Genomic DNA, 23,235 nt, shown 5'->3' with positions numbered 1-23,235 from the left:
ATTTGTTGAAATTCTCTTTACATCACGACAGCAATCAATAAACCAAATGCTCTGGCAAAAAAAAAGAAGAAAATAGAAATTATTAATTATTTTTAAATATATTTAATTCAATATTTTTTTATAATTTAGACAAAATTAGCTGAAGAGTACCTTCACAAACTAGTTGAAAATCCAAAAATAGTATTTATGACTTAAAGACAAATTACAATATTCTCCAAATTCTTTAAAGACGTGAACATACAATGAGAAAACATAAGCCATTTTCTCCATATTTAGGATGATTTAGTCTTTTTGACACACTGGGTTGAACTAAAGTAAAAAAAAAAAAATGAATTCAAAGAAGTGATGAAAGGAGTGAGCATGGTGTCTGTTTTTTCTTCCTATATTGCAAAACACTGCACAAACAATGAAAAAATGAAGCTATCCCTCTCTATAAAAAGAGACATGTATCTACCAACCCACAGAGACTTACACCACCTGTAGATCTCACACTGCTCCATTAGTCCTTTTTGAAAACAGCTTTTTGACTTTCACCGTCAGTCAGCGGAAAGAAGTAAGTATCTCATCTTCCTTCACTTACGTATGCCGAATATTAATAGTGTCTACATTATTTTACTTTTTGCTATATCCACGACACAAGCAATCTAAACATTTGTGGTGTGTTTAATTCTTGTTTTTCAGGATGAGGTTCATCACGCTCTTTCTTGTGTTGTCAATGGTCGTCCTCATGGCTGAACCCGGGGAGGCTTTTTTCCACCACATTTTCGGGGCGATCAAAAGGTAAGGACTTGTGCTTGATACTTGATACAAACAACAACTTGATATAATATAACTGTTTTTTTTACGTTAGTTGTTATATTCTTGAGCTGAACTCTCCCAATCGTCTCTCCACCCACCAGAATTTTCGGCCAGAAACAACGCGACATGGCAGATCAGAAAGAGTTGGACCAACGTGCGTTTGACCGAGAGAGAGCTTTTAACTGAGTCTCTGATCTGAAAGAATTTCATGTTTTACATGAAAAGAAATGCTTCTTGCTGTTCAACATAACAATGTATTGATTCATTGATTGTGCTAACCATTGCTTGAAAACATTTTCACATTGACCTAATTGGTTTTGAAAGAAATGTCAGTAATTTGGAATAAATCTGCATTGCAATACACCAAAGCATTTCTCCCTTGTCTTATTTAAAGGAAATCATCATTTTGGGGTAGATGGGTTTTATCTTTAATTTGTCACATATCTGGATAAGGTAGTTGACATTTTGTAGTATTTTGATGCTTTACTACATGGTGATTAGGAATACTAAAATACAGAAAATGTTACATAAAATCTAGGGCTGTCGAAGTTAAATTTCATCTTCATCTTTCGGAGGTTGTAGTGGGCTCAGTTATGCTGGCATCATATGAAACTGGAAAGCCTAAGTGTGTTATACTAACCTGTCGAAGGAGGAAGGAGGCTAAATAATGCTCCAAACTTGTGCTAAACTAGAAAACCCAAGGAATCCATTGGTACCAACCATGTCATACTAACTAAATATTTGTCCAAACTTGTGCAAAAAACTGGCATGGTCTCAAGATCAGTGAATGGAAATGGGTTCTATGGGTACCCACGAGAATCGATCCGATATCAGAGTTTAATTAATAAGCTGTAATGCCTCACTGTGTGGAAGTGAATGCAATCATTTCTTTTTATGTCTAAGGCAACATTAGGCTTGACTTAAACATCGCTTTCTCAACTTTGCGAAACAAAATGTTTATTTAATACATAAAATAAATTCATAAATTTACTGAATTGTTATTTATTATTAAAATAACTAACTTTTTAATGCTGAAACAAATTTGTCAAAACGTATACAGTAATTAAAATCCCAGTATATAATGTATATCAACATAGAATTGAATTTAATAGATCGGCCCCATTGTCATATCCGATCCAGCTATTTGAGTCAGTATCAGTGCGATATCCAATCCGGTATCAGTGCATCCCTATATTTATTGCAATAAAACTCAGAAAGGCAGATGCTCTCTGTGAATTTTCTATTAAGAGCAACATTTCAATATTTACAATATTTTACAATATTGTAAGCAAAAAAGTGGCAGAAGATGATGAGCAGCAGCGGGTCAAACTACAATAACTAACTTCCCATTGTTTTTAGAACACCGGCGTGCACCTGTTCCTTTCAACTCAGGCTGTATCTTTACCTCATCTCTTCCACAGTTTGAAAACCTCTGATTTAGAGTAAATGCCAGGGTCATTATCCATGGGTAAGGACCTATGCTTCTACCACTGTTATCATTATTTTTGCATCTACTATACTACTATTTTTACAATAAATATTAGGGCTGTCAATCGAGTAAATTATTTAATCACGATTAATTGCATGATTGTCCATAGTTAAATTCTGCTGCTGAATCTTCTCTCCGTCCACCAGGATTGTCAACGGAGATCGCAACATGGAGGATCAGCAAGAGCAGGAAGTGCAGCAGGAGCAGCTCCACAAACATTCAGCTGATTACTACACGGGGCAGCCTGGTGACGCTGGGCAGCCTGGTGACGCTGGGCAGAGTGGGACACCCTGAAGCTATGTTTTATATGAAAAGATATGCTTATTTCAGAATATATCAACTGCTGCAACCATTTCTTGTATATACATACGCTTTTAAATTCATTCGGTAGAATGTCTGAATAAATCTGCATTGAAAAACATCATATATTTTTCTTATTTAAAAATTGAATTATGATGAAAATGGTTTTACTTCTTTAAAAATGTTATCAGCTGTAAGGAAGTGATGGAGTGAAGCCCTGAGTGAACCGACTTTGGCTTTTAGGTAGAGATTAGATACATTATCTATAATTCCCAAATTATATGAGAGTCTATGTTTGCTCTTCCTGTAATAATACTTAAAGGAAGGGTAGGCAGAAGCACTTTTTTGTTATATTTGTTGAAATTCTCTTTACATCACAACAGCAATCAATAAACCAAATGCTCTGGCAAAAAAAAAGAAGAAAATAGAAATTAAAATTAATTATTTTTAAATATATTTAATTCAATATTTTTTATAATTTAGAGTAAAGAGAACATGTATAAAGCTGGAGATAATAAATATATGTGATAAATGTGGTGATTTATAGCAGCCTAGCCATCAAAGAGAAGACAAAATTAGCTGAAGAGTACCTTCACAAACTTGTTGAAAATCCAAAAATAGTATTTATGACTTAAAGACAAAATACAATATTCTCCAAATTCTTTAAAGACGTGAACATATAATGAGAAAACATAAGCCATTTTCTCCATATTTAGGATGATTTAGTTTTTTTGACACACTGGGTTGAACTAAAGTAAAAAAAAACTGAATGCAAAGAAGTGATGCAAGGAGTGAGCATGGTGTCTGTTTTCCCTTCCTGTATTGCAAAACACTGCACAAAGAATGAAAAAAGGAAGCTATCCCTCTCTATAAAAAGAGATGGGTATCTGCCAACCCAGAGAGACTTACACCACCTGTAGATCTCACACTGCTCCATTAGTCCTTTTTGAAAACAGCTTTTTGACTTTCACCGTCAGTCAGCGGAAAGAAGTAAGTATCTCATCTTCCTTCACTTACGTATGCCGAATATTAATAGTGTCTACATTATTTTACTTTTTGCTATATCCACGACACAAGCAATCTAAACATTTGTGGTGTGTTTAATTCTTGTTTTTCAGGATGAGGTTCATCACGCTCTTTCTTGTGTTGTCAATGGTCGTCCTCATGGCTGAACCCGGGGAGGCTTTTTTCCACCACATTATCGGGGCGATCAGTAGGTAAGGACTTGTGCTTGATACTTGATACAAACAACAACTTGATATAATATAACTGCTTTTTTTACGTTAGTTGTTATATTCTTAAGCTGAACTCTCCCAATCGTCTCTCCACCCACCAGAATTTTCGGCCAGAAACAACGCGACATGGCAGATCAGGAAGAGCTGGACCAACGTGCGTTTGACCGAGAGAGAGCTTTTAACTGAGTCTCTGATCTGAAAGAATTTCATGTTTTACATGAAAAGAAATGCTTCTTGCTGTTCAACATAACAATGTATTGATTCATTGATTGTGCTAACCATTGCTTGAAAACATTTTCACATTGACCTAATTGGTTTTGAAAGAAATGTCAGTAATTTGAAATAAATCTGCATTGCAATACACCAAAGCATTTCTCCCTTGTCTTATTTAAAGGAAATCATCATTTTGGGGTAAATGGGTTTTATCTTTAATTTGTCACATATCTGGATAAGGTAGTTGACATTTTGTAGTATTTTGATGCTTTACTACATGGTGATTAGGAATGCTAAAATACAGAAAATGTTATATAAAATCTAGGGCTGTCGAAGTTAAATTTCATCTTCATCTTTCGGAGGTTGTAGTGGGCTCAGTTATGCTGGCATCATATGAAACTGGAAAGCCTAAGTGTGTTATACTAACCTGTCGAAGGAGGAAGGAGGCTAAATAATGCTCCAAACTTGTGCTAAACTAGAAAACCCAAGGAATCCATTGGTACCAGCCATGTCATACTAACTAAATACTTGTCAAAACTTGCACGAAAAACTGTCATGGTCTCAAGATATGTGAATGAAAATGGGTTCTATGGGTACCCACGAGTCTCCCCTTTAAACACATGCCCACTTTATGATAATCACATGCAGTTTGGAGCAAGTCATAGTCAAGTCAGCACACTGACACACTGACAGCTGTTGTTGGCTGTTGGGCTTGTTCCATCTCTTTCTTTGGAAACAAAAAGTGCATAGAGCTAAAAGAGTACAGGGCTATTTTCATTGTGTGTAATGCTGTTGCAGCGGCTGAGGCCATGTGTGCCTTCAAAAATATTGATATTTGATAACTTTTTCAATACCACAGGGAAATAATGTCACCACATTGAGGGCATAACATTTTAGAGTTTTGTTAAAAGATAAATAGGGAGAGCAGAGAAATAGAGAGAGCAGCAAGCGGAGCTAGTATCCGTGTATCAATACTGTGGAAAGTGAGTATTGAAACCATTTCAAAATATTCAGTATCGATATGTACTTCTATATTCTTCACAACATTAGTAACTAGTATAAACAACGTAGTAGGTCGTAGGTCATGCATCTCAAGAATAGGCTCCTCAGACAACAAGCATTTGTAGCATTTGTCAGCTCCAGCAGCTGTAATATAATAATGACCAAAGCTCTACTAAAAGCAGATTAGTTTTGTATCAAACCAGTAGAATTATTATTTGCCTTTTCCCTTATTCGAAACGAAACACAGTGACATCAATTAACTAACATTTGCATATATGTAGAAATCAATGAGTCCAGACAATTCACAAGGGGTGGAACAATAAATCCAGCATGCTTTATCCTCCTTACTTACTCAGAACTTGCACACACAACAACCAGAGAAAAGCCTGAGTGATATAAAACTTCAAATTCTATTTTGTGTGTAACCCTCAATTACATTTTCAGCATGCAAGCAAACCACTGCAACAATTCTGTTACAGGGACAACAGAAAGTGTGAGTTGTTAGTGCACAAGCACAAACACATCTGCTGCGTTTTGGGCCTCAAACATTTTACAGTCCAGTGACACGGTTTCAGGTTGAGATTAGATCTACTGAAGCTATTGTGACACAAATAACACAACATAACATCTGACCCACTTGGCTTAAAGATTCACATCATCTTTAGATCTCACACCGATCACTTTGCTGTCTTTGCCTTTTGACTCTCGCTCTCCATCCATGGAAAGGTAAGAACTGAATATTTCGTCCACCCTTAACTCGCAATCAAGAGACTGAACTCCTCAGCATTTAGACTTCTGCACCTCCTCATGGCTCTGTTTTCAGGCTTTAAAAAAAATCTATTTTTTTACGATGTAAAGTTAAATGAATTGGAGTGAAAGCAGAAACATAAAATTGGTAAAACTTATACAATCCAGCAAAAAGTATTGTTAAAGAGTCTACTGAAAGAAGACAATTAAATAAATAATGCTTTACTTTAAATAACAATAGTTATTAAGTTAAACCATTTTCTCCTCTTCTACATGCACACTGATTGGCTGTTGATGACCTGATGACTTCACAACAACAAAGTATGAGCATGGAAACCTTCAGTTCATTTTGGCAGGTGAGGAACAAAATTTAATTTAAATGCATGTCAATACAAAAAGGCCGGCTGAAACTACAGGCCTCATTTTTTAAAGTGAACTGGTGAGAACGCAGTTAACTGTAGACTAGCTAGACTTGTAGCAGGATGTGCTGATGTCTGCCACCAAATTAAACTTTTGGATTTTCTCTCTCTTGGATTTGCCGTAGCCTTTCTTTGGCTAGATCAAAATGAACTATACTGCAGGTGCGATTGAGCACTTATGCGAAGTTCCCACGGGTGTCTCTTGCTGACTTTTGGGCGTCAACTGTCAACATGTTCATCGACATCAATGTGTTGATTGCTGATAAATGTTCTTGCACAATCACAGTGACTTGACATCTGATAAGATCTGCACAGCTCCAGCTGGCTTGTTATGTTAAATAATAAAATAAATTATTATTATTTGAATAAATCATTTTCAACCTCAAAATCTCAAGTTGTGTTAATGCGTAAAAGAAATTAGTGGCGTTAAAACAAATTTACATTAACGTGTCACTATGGCGTTAACTTTGACAGTCCATATAAATATGAATGTTAAAGCAACATTTAAGTAATTGTGAGAGTGAATGTGATATTACTTCATTTCTGTTTTTCTCATATATCATAATACTGAAACAAACACTACTATTACTACTTCAGCTTCTCACAATATTGTGTTCTGCTGCTGAATCTTCTCTCCGTCCACCAGGTGTCTCGAAGGAAAACACAACATGGAAGATCAACAAGAGCAGGAAGTGCAGCAGGAGCAGCTCGACAAACGTTCAATTGATTACTACACGGGGCAGCCTGGTGACGCTGGGCAGCCTGGTGACGCTGGGCAGAGTGGGACACCCTGAAGCTATGTTTTATATGAAAAGAAATGCTTGTTTCAGTATATATCAACTGCGCCAACCATTTCTTGAAAATACAAATGCTTTTGAATTAATTCGGTAGAATGTCTGCATAAATTTGCATTGAAAAACATCAAATATTTTTCTTATTTAAAAATTGAATTATGATGAAAATGGTTTTACTTTTTTAAAAATTGTATAAGCTGTAAGGAAATGATGGAGTGAAGCCCTGAGTGAACCGACTTTGGTTTTGAGGTAGAGATTAGATCCATTGTCTATCACTCCCAAATTATATGAGTCTATGTTTGCTCTTCCTATAATAATACTTAAAGCAAAGGGTAGGCAGAAGCACTTTTTTGTTATATTTGTTGAAATTCTCTTTACATCCCGACAGCAATCAATAAACCAAATTAGGGATCAACCGTTTTTTTCAGGACCGATACCAATACCGATTATTAGTAATCAAGGAGACCGACAACCGATATTTTGAACCGATATACATTTGCAGTAAAAATTAAAATCTTGGTGTTAAAAATGTGAATAACACAAAACTTAATTGAAATGCATTAAAGCATATGTTTAATTAAAAGAGAACTTTTCAACATTATCTTAAAACAAAAAGTGCAGGGAGCTCCCAGCTTCTTATAAAGTTAACTGAACATTTTAATAAATAAATAAATTATATCTCTCTGAAGTTTTAAAAAGTCTAAAAATAAATAAAACCAGCAAAACTTAAATTTGTGCTGAAGTTTGAGTCCCAATTCAGCAGCAGCAGCAGACTGTGGTGCAGAAAGCAGAGTTGCTCAGCCTGTTCTCCAGTGAGACGGCTTCTGTTCCTCACATAAACTACAATACTTCATGACCAATGATTACTAGAACTGAATATGTAAAATAGCAATAGAAGTGACTATTCAACTCTATGCAGTGTCCGTATGGGTTAACATAGCACTTATATGCAGTTCCATTACATTAAACTGGGCCTCTCTAACAGCAAGATGTGACCAGTACTGCTTTCTATTTATTTATAAAGCCCTTAACTTGCCATCATATCTCACATTACATATGACTTATATTATAACACAACTGTCAAAAGTCAGAGCTGCTTCAGGACAGACTCAGTAACGTTAGTTAGTAACGTTAGTTCTGGTTGAGACTGAGAGGACCAGCCGATAAATTGTTTTTCTAGACAGCCGGCTAAATTATGGATCAACAAATGAACGTATTGACGTTCGCTATCGCATTCAAGCTCTACGACGCTCCACATTAGCTCACGTTGTTCATGTAAACACGTTCATGTAAAAATACCGACTCATACGGGCGAGTAATGTTACGTTCGCAAATTAGCAGCTAAAATACGTTTCAGTTCCACTGTGCAACTGGTAAACTGCTCGTCAGCATATAAATTGATCATAAGATCGTGGTGTTTCAGCAACATCAGCATAAAGGATTGGGATGTTTATTGGAACTTAAACAACAATATCTTCAGTCTTACCGATAATCTGTCGATCCCTAAACCAAATGCTCTGGCAAAAAAAGAAGAAAATAGAAATTAAAATTAATTATTTTTCAATATTTTTTATAATTTAGAGTAAAGAGAACATGTATAAGGCTGGAGATGATAAATATATGTGATACATGTGGTGATTTATAGCAGCCTAGCCATCACAGAGAAGACAAAATTAGCTGAAGAGCACATTCACAAACTAGTTTAATTTCGAAATCCAAAAATATTATTTATGACTTAAAGACAAAATACAATATTCTCCAAATTCTTTAAAGATGTGAACATATAATGAGAAAACATAAGCCATTTTTATTTTCTAATTTCTATTTAGGATAATTTAGTCTTTTTGACACTGTGTTAAACTAAATTAAAAAAAATGAATGCAAAGAAGTGATTAGAGGAGTGAGCATAGTGTCGGTTTTCCCTTCCTGTATTGCAAAACACTGCACAAAGAATGAGAAAAGGAAGCTATCCCTCTCTATAAAAAGAGACGGGTATCTACCAACCCACAGAGACTTACACCACCTGTAGATCTCACACTGCTCCATTAGTCCTCTTTGAAAACAGCTTTTTGACTTTCACCGTCAGTCAGCGGAAAGAAGTAAGTATCTCTTCTTCCTTCATTTATGCCGAATATTAATAGTGCCTCTATTATTTTACTTTTTGCTACGACACGAGCAATCTAAACATTTGTGGTGTGTTTAATTCTTGTTTTTCAGGATGAGGTTCATCATGCTCTTTCTTGTGTTGTCGATGGTCGTCCTCATGGCTGAACCCGGGGAGGGTTTTTTCCACCACCTCTACCATGCATATCATGGGTAAGGACTTGTGCTTGATACAAACAACAACTTGATATAATATAACTGCTTTTTTTTATGTTAGTTGTTATATTCTTGAGCTGAACTCTCCCAATTGTCTCTCCACCCACCAGAATTTACGGAGCGAAACAACGCGACATGGCAGATCAGAAAGAGCTGGACCAACGTGCGTTTGACCGAGAGAGAGCTTTTGCCTGAGTCTCTGATCTGAAAGATTTCATGTTTTACATGAAAAGAAATGCTTCTTGCTGTTCAACATAACAATGTATTGATTAATTGATTTCGCTAACCATTGCTTGAAAACATTTTCACATTGACCTAATTGGTTTTGAAAGAAATGTCAGTAATTTGAAATAAATCTGCATTGCAATACACCAAAACATTTCCCCCTTGTCTTATTAAAAGGAAATCATCATTTTGGAGTAGATAGGTTTTATCTTTAATTTGTCACATATCTGGATAAGGTAGTTGACATTTTGTAGTATTTTGATACTTTACTACATGGTGATTAGGAATGCTAAAATACAGAAAATGTTATATAAAATTTAGGGCTGTTGAAGTTAAATTTCGTCTTCATCTTTCGGAGGTTGTAGTGGGCTCAGTTTTAAAAGCTAGAATGAAGATAATGGCATCATATGAAACTGGAAAACCTAAGTGTGTTATACTAACTTGTCGAAGGAGGAAGGAGGTTAAATAATGCTCCAAACTTGAGCTAAACTAGAAAACCCAAGGAATCCATTGGTACCAACCATGTCATACTAACTAAATATTTGTCCAAACTTGCGCGAAAAACTGGCATGGTCTCAAAATATGTGAATGAAAATGGGTTCTATGGGATACATATTTTCCTTGACTTGAAAAAGGATTTCACATGTAACCGATCAATCGCAATCACCAAAGCTGGTATAAACATTATGATGCATATGGCTTCACTATTCAAAGAGCGACAACGTTTAAGCCGATTCGATACTATCAGGATAGTATATGTATTGCAATTTTGCTATTCTACAAGGGTTGCGATTCAATATTGTGATTTATTGCAATTTTTATTAACTTTTTTAACACTAAACCATGGAAAAAAGTTTAATCATACACTTTTTCGGCCGATTTGACATCGGTGATGCGAGTGACGGCTGGCTTGACCGTACGTTACCACAATACAACAATGTTTCCTGCCCATGACAGAGTTAGCATGCAGCTTTATGCAGCCAAGTCTAGCTCTGCTTTTCCTGCCAATGTGTGAAACCCAAAGTGTTTCCATATTTTAGTGTATATGTAGTGTTTACCACTTTGGATTTAAAATGTGAGGGTACAGGTCGTATACACGTGGACCCTCCACCGTTTTCTACTTTCTCGTTTCAGCTCACAGAGGCCAGCTGCAGTTTGTTTTGGTTGACGGATACTGAACAGATATGACGTCACGTTACTCAGACTACAACAATAAAAGCGGTAACTTCCTTCTACCTCCGCATAGATTTAAATGAAGCAAATATATTGATTCTGGCATCAGAAAATCAATTTCAAAATCATAAATCCCACCCATAGTTTCTAGGCAATACATTTTGTGAGTCAACAAAACAAAACCACAAAGAAGAAACGGTACAATTTTTAGACATAAGCAACTGGATATGAAGCTACAGCAAACATGTGCAGACACAAAGACGTCCAATATGGCCAGACCAAAGTGGTGTTGTGACATTACACCAACACAATGAGGGTCCAAAGGCAAACACAAGTATTTGGTCCCTGCTGTTTAGATATTTTTAGTTAAGTTATACGTAGGGAATAGTTTATACTTTGTCCTCTGCATTTGACCTACCCTATTCAGGAGCATTTGGAAGCATTTGATCAAGGGCAACGGCAGGAAAATACCTGTGAGAAAACTGTAGCACCCAGAGGAAACCCATGTGAACATTGAGCTCTGGTGGGTTTCAAACTCAGGACGTCCTTGCTGAGAGTCAACAGTGCAAAACACTTTGCCACCAATCCCCATTTTGTATACAATGTACTACTGAAATACTTAATTGTTTTAACCTATACATTAAACATTTTTCAACAGTAAACAATGACGTTATCTTGAAAACTGTGCAGAGGTATATTTCACAATCTACTGCTCTATAATCTGAAAAGAACTAAACTCATGTGTAACTCAGGATGACACAGCATGAGAAGGCTTATGGTCTACAAACAAGGACATTTCTCAAGAATGCATGCATTAACTGAGGCGCAAGAGACAGTACTGCATAGTATAAGTGTGATTATACTGTAGCTCTCTATGTCAATATCTAAGTCCCAATGACAATATGCATTTTCTCTAAAATGCCTTCACAAATGGGAATTTTTACAACGCTTTGTAGAGACCAGAAAGTTTGAGTTGTTAGTGCACAAGCACAAACACATCTGCTGCGTTTTGGGCCTCAAACATTTTACAGTCCGGTGACACAGTTTTAGGTTGAGATTAGATCTGCTGTAGCTATTGTGACACGAATAACATAACATAACATAACATCTGACCCACTTGGCTCAAAGATTCACATCATCTTTAGATCTCACATCACTCACTTTGCTGTCTTTGCCTTTTGACTCTCGCTCTCCATCCATGGAAAGGTAAGAACTGAATATTTCATCCACCCTTAACTCGCAATCGAGTCTGAACTCTTCAGCATTTAGACTTCTGCACCTCCTCATGGCTCTGTTTTCAGGCTTTAAAAAAAAATCTATTTTGTACGATGTAAAGTTAAATGAATTGGAGTGAAAGCAGAAACATAAAATTGGTAAAACTTATACAATCCAGCAAAAAGTATTGTTAAAGAGTCTACTGAAAGAAGACAATTAAATAAATAATGCTTTACTTTAAATAACAATAGTTATTAAGTTAAACCATTTTCTCCTCTTCTACATGCAAACTGATTGGTTGTTGATGACCTGATGATTTCACAACAACAAAGTATGAGCATGGAAACCTTCAGTTCATTTTGGCAGGTGAGGAACAAAATTTAATTTAAATGCATGTCAATACAAAAAGGCCGGCTGAAACTACAGGCCTCATTTTTTAAAGTGAACTGGTGAGAACGCAGTTAACTGTAGACTAGCTAGACTTGTAGCAGGATGTGCTGATGTCTGCCACCAAATTAAACTTTTGGATTTTCTTTCTCTTGGATTGGCCGTAGCCTTTCTTTGGCTCGATCAAAATGAACTATACTGCAGGTGCGATTGAGCACGTATGCGAAGTTCCCACGGTAGTCTTTTGCTGACTTTTGGATGTTGCGTGTCAACATGTTCATCGACATCAATGTGTTGATTGCTGATAAATGTTCTTGCACAACCACAGTGACTTGACATCTGATAAGATCTGCACAGCTCCAGCTGGCTTGTTATGTAAAATTATTTTTAACACAATTATGAGGATGTTGACATTTCCCTTAAATGGTTTTCTCAAATGCCTTAGTCATAGTGGTTTCACAATATTTTGTTGACAAAAAAAAAGCAACATTTCTTCATTTTCTGGAAACATCACACCTGTAGTCAAAACACGTCTTCACAGTTATGAGGCTCAACTCCCATTGGTGACATTTAGCCATGAAGTTTACAGTTATGGACACGTTAAGCCACTTAAGTACGACAGATATTAAATGAAACAATATGTCTGACCGTACTGCTTATTTCATTAAATGGTGATTTTACTTTGTCATTAGTTGCGGTTTGATTTAACAATTTAACGTAGGTGTGCAATATGCTGTATGTACTGACATGGTTATACAAATATATCGGTTTAGGGTGGCAAATGTCGTAATAGATGTTATGGTAGGATAGTAAATTGAAGAAATAACAATACCAAAGATATTGCAGAGTTTCTGCTATGGATTGAACCTTGACATATACAACCCCATATGCACTTTTTGTTCCCCTTTTTTTGTAATCGTCAAATCCCAAAACAGTAGAAAAAATACATTAATTTTTAAGCCTTCGTTTAGGCGACATTGTTGATCAAATTCATTTAACATTTTGCTCTGTTTTAGGATGTTGTATCCTGACAGATTCAACTATTTTGAGTCTACAGCGATCATTTCTCACAGTTTTAAAAACTTTAATTTGTAGAAGTAACATTGGAAGTTGAGATTAGGTCAACACTTTGTCATCTCTGCACAAACTTGATGTTGTAAAATACAAAGAGAAACATTATTTCATTAAATACTAGGGTGATATTATGTTTTGTGATACTGTATTGATTCCCCAAAACACTGTTGATTTTTAATTAATAGTTTACATACAAAGATGAACTCGTTCTTTTTCAAAGATATGCGCCACCTCAGTGTGTGTGCCCTCTCAAAGTAGTTCTATGATGTTTGATGTTACAGCGACTGTGATAAATGCAAATTTGGCTTGAGTTTGCCTTGTTATGATTTGAGCATATTTTTTATGCTAAATGCAGTACCTGTGAGGGGTTTCTGGACAATATTTGTCATTGTTTTGTGATGTTCAATATAAATGTATATTTCACATAAAGCAAGCATATTTGCCCTCTCCCATGTTGATAAGAGTATTAAATACTTGACAAATCTCCCTTTAAAGTACATTTTGAACAGATACAAAATGTGTCATTAATTTGATTAATCATGGACAATCATGCGATTAAATATTTTAATCCATTGAAAGGCCTAGAAAAAAGCACAATAAATAATACAGTACTGCTAAGTGCCACACTAATACTGACAAACTGACATCTGTCCCACCCACTCAGAATGACAGTACAAAAGTGAACATCAGCTGTAGTTCCCACAACTGCCAACTTTGCTGTTTTTGACAACAATCTTTTGAACTCTGACAATCAGTCTGTGGAAAGGTAAAAATGTAATATTTCATCTTCATTTTACTTGACTTAATGCAGTCATTAGGACATGTGGAGTGGATTCATACTTTAGACATGTGACAGCTAACATAAAATAATAGAAGATAAGAACTTCTTTTTTATTATCCAGAAGAAAACTTTTGAACAAAATATTCACGTGTTATAATGTTATCAAGTTGACTCTGGATGTGTTTTTGTTTTTCAGGATGAGGTTTGCTATGATGTTTCTTGTGTTGGCGCTGGTCGTCCTCATGGCCGATCCCGGGGACTGTTTCTTTAGAAAGTTTAAATCTTTGTGGAAAGGGGCCAGGAACGCATATAATGGTGCCAGGTCAGGATGGAGAGGTAAATCACAAGTGTGCATACATTCTGTGTTGACTGCAGACTTTTGATTTACACCAATAGCCAGCTACTTAAGTCCATCACCAACAATTTGGTATAGATCATGCACGAGTATCACCACTGACTGTACTAACTACAAAGAGGTTCACGAAGGTTAAATATCTTATTTAGTCCTGACATCTCAGCTCTATTTGCTGTAAAGCACTAAACCTGACCCTAAGTAAAGATTGCAACATTAATGTAATAATTTCAAACATATTTAAATATTAATAAATTGACTGAATATGATAACAAGTTGTGCATTTTCATCTTTTTGTCTGTTGTCTTTGTGGAATCTTTGTGGAAAGGGGCCAGCTCGGCATGGAGAGGTAAATCACAAGTGTACATACATTCTGTGTTGACTTCAGACCTTTGATTTACACCAATAGCCAGCTACTTAAGTCCATCACCAACAATTTGGTATAGATCATGCACGAGTAGCACCACTGACTGTACTAACTACAAAGAGGTTCACGAAGGTTAAATATCTTATTTAGTTCTGACATCACAAAGGTTAAATATCTTATTTAGTCCTGACATCTCAGCTGTATTTGCTGTAAAGCACTAAACCTGACCCTAAGTAAAGAGTGTAACATTAATGTAATAATTTCAAACATATTTAAATATTAATAAATTGACTGACTATGATAACAAGATGTGCATTTTCATCTTTTTGTCTGTGTCTTTGTGGAATCTTTGTGGAAAGGGGCCAAGGCCGCATACAATGGTGCCAGGTCGGGATGGAGAGGTAAATCACAAGTGTACATACATTCTGTGTTGACTTCAGACCTTTGATTTACACCAACAGCCAGCTACTTAAGTTCATCACCAACAATTTGGTATAGATCATGCACGAGTATCACCACTGACTGTATTAACTACAAAGAGGTTCACAAAGGTTAAATATCTTATTTAGTCCTGACATCTCAGCTGTATTTGCTGTAAAGCACTGAACCTGACCCTAAGTAAAGATTGCAACATTAATGTAATAATTCCAAACATATTTAAATATTAAGAAATTGACTGACTATGATAACAAGATGTGCATTTTCATCTTTTTGTCTGTTCAGCACCTAGACACCTGACGGCTCAAGGGTAAGCACTTCTGACTGCTATTACTGTTGGAATCAAAGTGACAAATAAAAAATAACAGCCTTAAACCTAAAACATTGCAATAAATGTAGGAAAAGTGTATATTTTATAGAGAGAGAGTAATAGAGAATAAAGCAGACTCATTTCAGAAGCTGGAATCAGTGTTTTTTGTCATTTCTGCTTGAAAAATGATTGTAAAAGTTATTCAGTTGTTAAAATCTTTAATTCCTTTCTCTTGCTATGTACAGAAACAGATGGCAGAACCAACAAGGAGGCCAAATGCAATATAATTGGGGTTAAGTCATATCGGCGACGCTAAATCTGTTCATTCTGAAGACATGTTTGAGCTATAGCTTTCTGCTTTGCAAAGCAATAAACCAACGGATAAGTTAACAAACTGGTAGTCTTGACTTTGAATGAAGCACTTGAGATGTACTGTAGTGATTTTTTGGCACGGCTTCAATTAGTTATGAAAAATATAAAATTGCTTAATATTGCAAACCTGCTTAATAAAGCTGCAATACAAAAGTCTAATCTCTGCTTTGTGTTTTCAATAAAGTGAATACATTCCTGTAATTTTATATCAAGATTGCCAATGAAAGTGAAGAACATTGTTTTTTATTTAGTCCTAGGTACGTGTTTATTTTATTTACAACTTTGGTAGATCAGTTTATAAAATAATTACACTTCTAATGTTTTTTAGTTTGATTCTTATTGCACTTGTGTCGCTGATAAGGCAGCATGAGTCATTGGGAATGAGGAAGAAAGTATAGTTGATGCTTCGGTCATAAAAAATTTGTATGCAAAAACTATAACAATTTTTTAATAAAAAAATGAACCAAAATATTTAATGCAAAAGAAATAATTCCCATTCACAATGATTCATTGTTGATGATTCATTCACTCAGTACAATCACTGTATGAGGATGAATGATATATAAGTTAACAATATCCACTCAGCAGTGACTGGGCACAAGTAGTAAGATGGATGGGTGCAGATTAAAGATTAAAACTAGTGATTATTTTCATAATCGGTGAATCAGCCAATAAGGTTCTCAATTATAAGATTCATCAATTGCTCTAAAACCATCAGTAACACTGTGAAAAATGTCGAATTTACTGTCGAAAGCCAAAGATATTCAATGTACTATAATGTAAGAGAAGGAAAAATGACTAATTCCCACATTTGAAGAGCTGGAACCATCCAAGATGTGTTATTTTTACTTAAAAAGAAGCAGCTGTCTGATGCCACACAACAACGGAAGTGCACATTGAAAATGGTAAACCATCAACTAAAAGGCAACATTAAGTATATTTACCAGTATTTAATTAAAGTAAGACATATCATCATATAGTAAAACCTGTTCTGCATGTAAATTGATGTCCGTAAAATGTAATGTATAATGTCATCTGTTACCTCATGCGTCTTTTTTCCTCATCTGTTTCATTTATGAGGAGGCTGTACTGCTGACAATACTATTGTGTGTACACTTGCCAAAGAAACATCAGATTGTCACGGTCAGCCATGTTTTTCGTTTACATTTTGGCGTCGTGCACCTGGAACGCTTGGAAATTTCAACTGGGAAATTCCGGCCTCCGACTTTGACCGTAACACAGCATAAAGAGAATGATGAAAGGAAAGACACAAGCAGCAGGAGGGTGAGGGAAGTGTCTGGAGAAGAGGTCTAATGAGGCAACTTAAAGCTGCAGTGCGTAGAAATCCGGAAAACGCAAAATCCTGCATCCCCTCGAGCTGCTCTCTCCTCTCTCTCCTCTCTCCGCTCTCCCCTCTCTGTCCGAAGCCCCTCCCCCCACACGAGAACGGGCATATGCACGCGCTTCATACGTGCTCGCTACATCTGAGGAGGCTACCGCAGCGAGCTACACATTACCTTCTAACGACATCAACAGTTTGGACTGTCTTTTTGAAAGTCTGTCTTTCTTTTTTTGGGTTGTTTTGAGGTGTAGGCAGTTGCTGCCAATGCTGGAATAGCAAGCTTTCCAGTAGGTTGTTCCGCCATTGACCGAGGCTTTCACTATCTGCAGAGACCAGACGTGAACGCGCATCTCCTTTTGTGGAACAGCCAATAGGAACGCTCTCTCTGAAATGCCCTGTGATTGGTCAAAGTCTGCCGTCACGGGCAAGATTTTCTAAAGCCTGTAAACAGAGCCATGAGGAGGTGCAGAGGTGTAGTTTTCTCTCAGATCACTTGAATTACAATATGCTGAAAGGTTATTATGGAATTTTTGCCAAATTATGCCAAAATATTGTTGCCTACTGCCACTTTAAGTGATATCATGTGTACTCACAGCTAACTTTAGATGTTAACAGTTACAAGTCCAACAAAAATGGAATAAGTCATTCCTTTTGCGACCAAAAACTCATGTCAATTTATTTTTCAAATGTATTGTCGTAATGTAGCTAGTAGCCAGCCACTATCACTGAATGTGAGCGACAGTAAATTGCTCAAATTCTGTGGAACTGCATGAAAAAAAGACCTGAACTTTGCAAGATGATACCCACGTCATTTGTCTAACTCAAATTGCTGAAGCGTCATATTAATATCAGATAAACTTTGTATGTGTGCAGTTTCAGACAAGGGATGAAAAGAAGTGCTGCAGCACGGCCGGTATGAGAAAATAAAGCATTTCTTTAACATTAAAGCATGTAAACATGTTCTAGTAGAAACCTTAAATAAAAGTATGCACCTGAAAATAAGCATAATAGGTCCTCCAGTGTGTACAGGAGGAACAATTAGCTACAGTATGCAAAGCAAATGTTTCAATGTATATTTTTATATATGTACAATATGACTATTGTTTTAAGACTTCTGAACCTAGTCGTTAATGCTGAAGCCTAGTAAAAGTCAAATCACTTAATTGTAGAAATTAGAGGAACGTATTGTACATGCATTTGATCCGTATGTGTGCCGCCACATTTAAGGCCTTTACACACTGGGAGGCATTTTGATTAAGTCGCACGTCACAAAAAAGTGACGTACTATTTTTCGGGAAGAGGTTAATTTCTTTTTAATAAAGGCATCAACCAATCACGTTGTGCGGAACGGTTTGAGTTGCGTCTATCTTTGAAACAATAAGACAGAGGCTCTATAGTCCAAACCAAGACGGCAAACAAACCATTCTTACCTTTCACAATAAAAGCCCTAGACATATAATATTCGCTGGCAATATTTTGTACCTGTACCTGTTTTTGAAAGGCTAAATACCAACAAAAATGGATTGAAGCAGAATATTTTGTTCGATTAACTCATGTTGTGAATTTTTGCAAAGTTTATATCCATTTTGACTTTTGGACTGAAGACTGAGACAATTACAGAGGGATGACGGAGCGCCGCGTCGCTCGCTGTGAGAGTAAATTATAGTATATGCATATAGTGCACACACAGGACACAACTTTTATAGTTAGAAAAGAAGTGTGATTATTTTCGCTTTCATTTCTGATATTTTACACATACGATAGTATGAATACTGTGGGCCTACGTACTTTAGTGTGATTATAAGCATATACAGCGATTATGCAAATGCATCAATTCTGGTGACTAAAGGGGGTTTTTGTCATGAAAAAAAAAAGAAAAAAAAAAAGTATTTGTTTTCTAAATGTTATTTGATCAATATCACAATACAGGCATTTGCAGGTATTTAGGAAAAGTCAGGGCAGGAGGGAAACATATACACGATGACGGAATAATTACAATTTTGGAACCACAACGTTAAATGGGCGATGGCGTTCTAGTAGAAACACAAAAATACAATACAAGTATGAACCTGAAATTGAGCATGATGTGTCTCCTTTCAGAGAGAAATCCTGGAGCTATTGGAAGAATTTAAACTTGCAGTTTAAAAAGTTTCCTACGAGATGGAAATAGTCAAATCACTTTCTGTTGAAAAGATGACTTGACATTCTGATAATCTCTGAGTTCTGATATCTTGTCATCGTCCAACAGAACTTGACATTGCATAATACAATGACTAATGCAATGTTGCTAAATATGTGTAAACGGTGTGAGCATAAGGTCATCCTTGCCTTTATAAAGCCACAAGTACTTCACAACTGTCAGGCACAGAGATTCACATCACCTGTAGATCTCACTTCGCTCTCTTCACTAGTCGTTTGGGCTCAGACTATCAATCAGGTAAAATATTTTTGTTCTTACTTGTAGTCTTTGGGATATGTGATGAGCATTGGCATTGAATATATACTGTGACATGTAGCCCTGGTATAGGAATTTATGTGTTTGAGTGACACGTGATGTGTTTTGCTTCTCAGGATGAAGTTTGCTATGATCTTTCTGGTGCTGACGCTGGTCGTCCTCATGGCTGAACCTGGGGACTGCTTTTTTAAACGTATAAAAGTCATGTGGAGAGGTGCCAAACAAGCATGGAAAGGTAAAGTCTCATTGTGTGACCACTGACAGTAAATAGGTAGATTTTTGATATATAGTACCAGAACAAAAAAAGCAATTCATCCACAGAATGTATGTATTTTTTTATACTGTAATCAACCCTAAAATGCATTATAGGTTCAAGTAAGTTCACTAATGTTTTGTACCTATTTTTTCCCAGTATGCATGGTTTTTGATCATTCTTTAAGTGTTGTTGTTTAGCATTGTTGGTAATTTGTAATTTTAAAAATGTTTAATCTATGTTAAACATGACTAAAACAAAGCTTATTAGATCACGTAGTGATCAGCATTTAATTTTTTTTTTTTATTCATTAAAACAGTTCATATTCTAGATTCTGCAAAAAATAAATAAAATCAAGGTACTTTGGCACAAATATGATTCTTTCCACTATACCATGTTGCCACTCGGTCACTTTTAAACTTGTGAAGTTGCAGGTTTTAAAGAAAAAGATGGGAGGCATTGATGCAGAATCATGGAAGATAAAAATTGTGATTCTTTTGTGAATTCATTATTTTTCTCCCACCTTTAGAGAGTCTTTATTTGTTTTATTTCAATGTGACTGTCAGTATATAATTTATGCAAAAAGAACAAAACACCAGATTAAAATGTATAATATTACCTTTTAATAGTATGTTTTCATAAATGAATGTAATAAAATAAAAGACATAAAATACAGTTTTGCTAACCAAAACAGTGCAATTTTTGTTTTAAAACTTGACTTGTTACATGGAAAACAAATTATGAGGTGTACCATGTGCTGTGACTTTTTGCCTTTGCTTGCTTTATTCATTTATATGCATGGCAAGAGATTTTGATGATATGATCTTTTAAATCTGATGGGTTTATTACAGTTATTAAGTTTTTTTTTTTTTTTTTATGGTGAGCCAACCACAATGGATATTAGGAAGCTGTGGCCAATGTCTTGTATGAGCTTGTCTTGTGCAAAGAGTAGCTCTATGATGAACAAACTTACAAGGACTTTCTGTGAATTGAAAATTTGGTGGGTGGGTGGGTTTTTTGTTTTCTTTAATAATGTACTGAATATTAAAGAAGAATGCTAAATAAATCCACTATGCCGGCATAATATTGTTTTCATGTAGTGTAATTTTCATCGTGGACATTATCAGTACAATAATGACACTCAAGAGTGTTCTATTTTAAATGTACCGACTATTTTAAACATTATTATATTATGTTTAGAAATAAGATAATAATAGAATATTTCATTTCTCTGTCTGTTTAGATTACAAATATAACCGTAACATGCAGAAGATGAATCAAGGGTAAGGACTTCTGACTTCTAAATGCTATTAATATCAAACAAGACAGATTACAGATACAGCTACAAATCTGCGTCAAACAACCTTATACCAAAGAAAACCATTGAAATAAACTAAGAAATCTCTATCTTAATTCCTTCCTCTAACTAGGTATGGACAACAAGGAGGCGACCCCAACCCACCACCAGAACAAAGTGTTGAAGAACCTCCACCTTATAAGCGCTGAATTTATACAAAAACACAGTTTTAAGCTATATGGTTAGGGGTAAATGCATTGCCCTTTAGATTCTGTAGTTTGGTGCTTCGCAAAGCCAGAAACAAATTGTTAAGCAAATCAGTAATCTCACATAATATCAGGTTGATGAAACAAAAATGTAATTGGTTTTGAAAAATTTGACCATGCTTGCTATTGCAAACTGTCCTGATGAATAAAACTGCAAAATAAAAAGTCAAACTGTGTTCCAGTGGATTTATATTACGATTTTCAATAATGATTAAAAAAAAGGTGTTTATTTTGTAGGAAAATGTTGGTAGAACTAAAGGTATCCTGTTGTAATTAGCATTTGTGTCCGCTTTAAGCAGCATGAGCCTCCAGAAAGTTTGTTTGTTTGACACCAAAGAAGACATATCTCCATATTTTCAAAATGAGGCTGAAGTTAGCCCAAAAGAGAATACAATATGTTTGGTTGTGTTTAAAGAAAGGCTGTCAATCGATTAACGTCAGTTCAGGAAATACCAAGCACCGCCCACCAGCCGGAGCAAACTTTCTCATTTTCCAGCTAAACAGTACACTACAAGATGTTTCTGAAAACATTTAGGAGAGAAATAGGCATTACAGTGACAGAATATTCATATTTGATCAGCGCTCCCTAGTTTGATCGGAGTTTGCGAGTGATTGATAGCTGCCTCCTTTGAATGAATAGCCAATAGGAACGCTCTCTCTTTGAAATGACCTGTGATTGGCCAAAGTCTCCTGTCACAGGCTAGATTTTTTAAAGCCTGAAAACAGAGCCATGAGGAGGTGCAGAGGTCTAGTTTTCTCTCAGAACACTTGAATTACAATATGCTGAAAGGTTATTATGGAATTTTTGCCCAATGATGCCAAAAACATTCTGCCTACTGCAGGTTTAATGGTGCCAATTTGCCAAACCAACAGTGTGTACTGTAGTTTATGGTAGTCTGCAGAGTCGTACCACTTTTCTAGCCGCAGGGTCATAAAACCCTCAAAAAATGAGCTGAAAGATGCTAAAATGCTCAGCTAAGATAGCTACAGTATGCAAAGCAAATGTTTCAAATGTACAATATGACTTTTCTTTAAGGACTTCTGAACCTATTCGTTAATGCTGAAGCCTAGTAAAAGTCAAATCACTTAATTGTAGAAATTAGAGGAATGTATTGTACCTGCATTTGATCCGTATGTGTGCCGCCACATTTAAGGCCTTTACACACTGGGAGGCATTTTGATTAAGTCGCACGTCACAAAAAAGTGACGTACTATTTTTCGGGAAGAGGTTAATTTCTTTTTAATAAAGGCATCAACCAATCACGTTGTGCGGAACGGTTTGAGTTGCGTCTATCTTTGAAACAATAAGACAGAGGCTCTATAGTCCAAACCAAGACGGCAAACAAACCATTCTTACCTTTCACAATAAAAGCCCTAGACATATAATATTCGCTGGCAATATTTTGTACCTGTACCTGTTTTTGAAAGGCTAAATACCAACAAAAATGGATTGAAGCAGAATATTTCGTTCAATAAAATCATGTTGTGAATTTTTGAAAATTTTATATCTATCTTTTTTCAATACATTCTGACTTTTGGACTGAAGACAGACAATTACATAGAGATGACGGAGCGTCGCGTCGCTCGCTGTGAGAGTATATTATAGTATATG

General features: G+C 35.8%; 2 protein-coding genes across 2 annotated transcripts in view; one reads left to right on the top strand and one right to left on the bottom strand.

The window, feature by feature from the left end:
• LOC119476910 (exostosin-1) overlaps positions 1-23,235 on the bottom strand; it is a 251,589-nt gene that overhangs the window by 109,533 nt on the left and 118,821 nt on the right. The gene's annotated exons all lie outside the window — the stretch shown is intronic.
• LOC119476911 (pleurocidin-like peptide WF3) lies at positions 19,641-21,573 on the top strand. Its single transcript, XM_037750568.1, has 4 exons — positions 19,641-19,789; positions 19,924-20,042; positions 21,304-21,343; positions 21,491-21,573. Exons 2-4 carry the CDS (start codon positions 19,925-19,927, stop codon positions 21,564-21,566), a joined length of 234 nt encoding a protein of 77 aa, XP_037606496.1. The 5' UTR covers positions 19,641-19,789; position 19,924; the 3' UTR covers positions 21,567-21,573.

The sequence above is a fragment of the Sebastes umbrosus genome, chromosome 18 (assembly GCF_015220745.1).
Source record: "Sebastes umbrosus isolate fSebUmb1 chromosome 18, fSebUmb1.pri, whole genome shotgun sequence".
Classification (NCBI taxonomy): domain Eukaryota; kingdom Metazoa; phylum Chordata; class Actinopteri; order Perciformes; family Sebastidae; genus Sebastes; species Sebastes umbrosus.
Note: the sequence above shows the minus strand (reverse complement) of the source record. Positions and strands in the feature narration are given on the sequence as shown.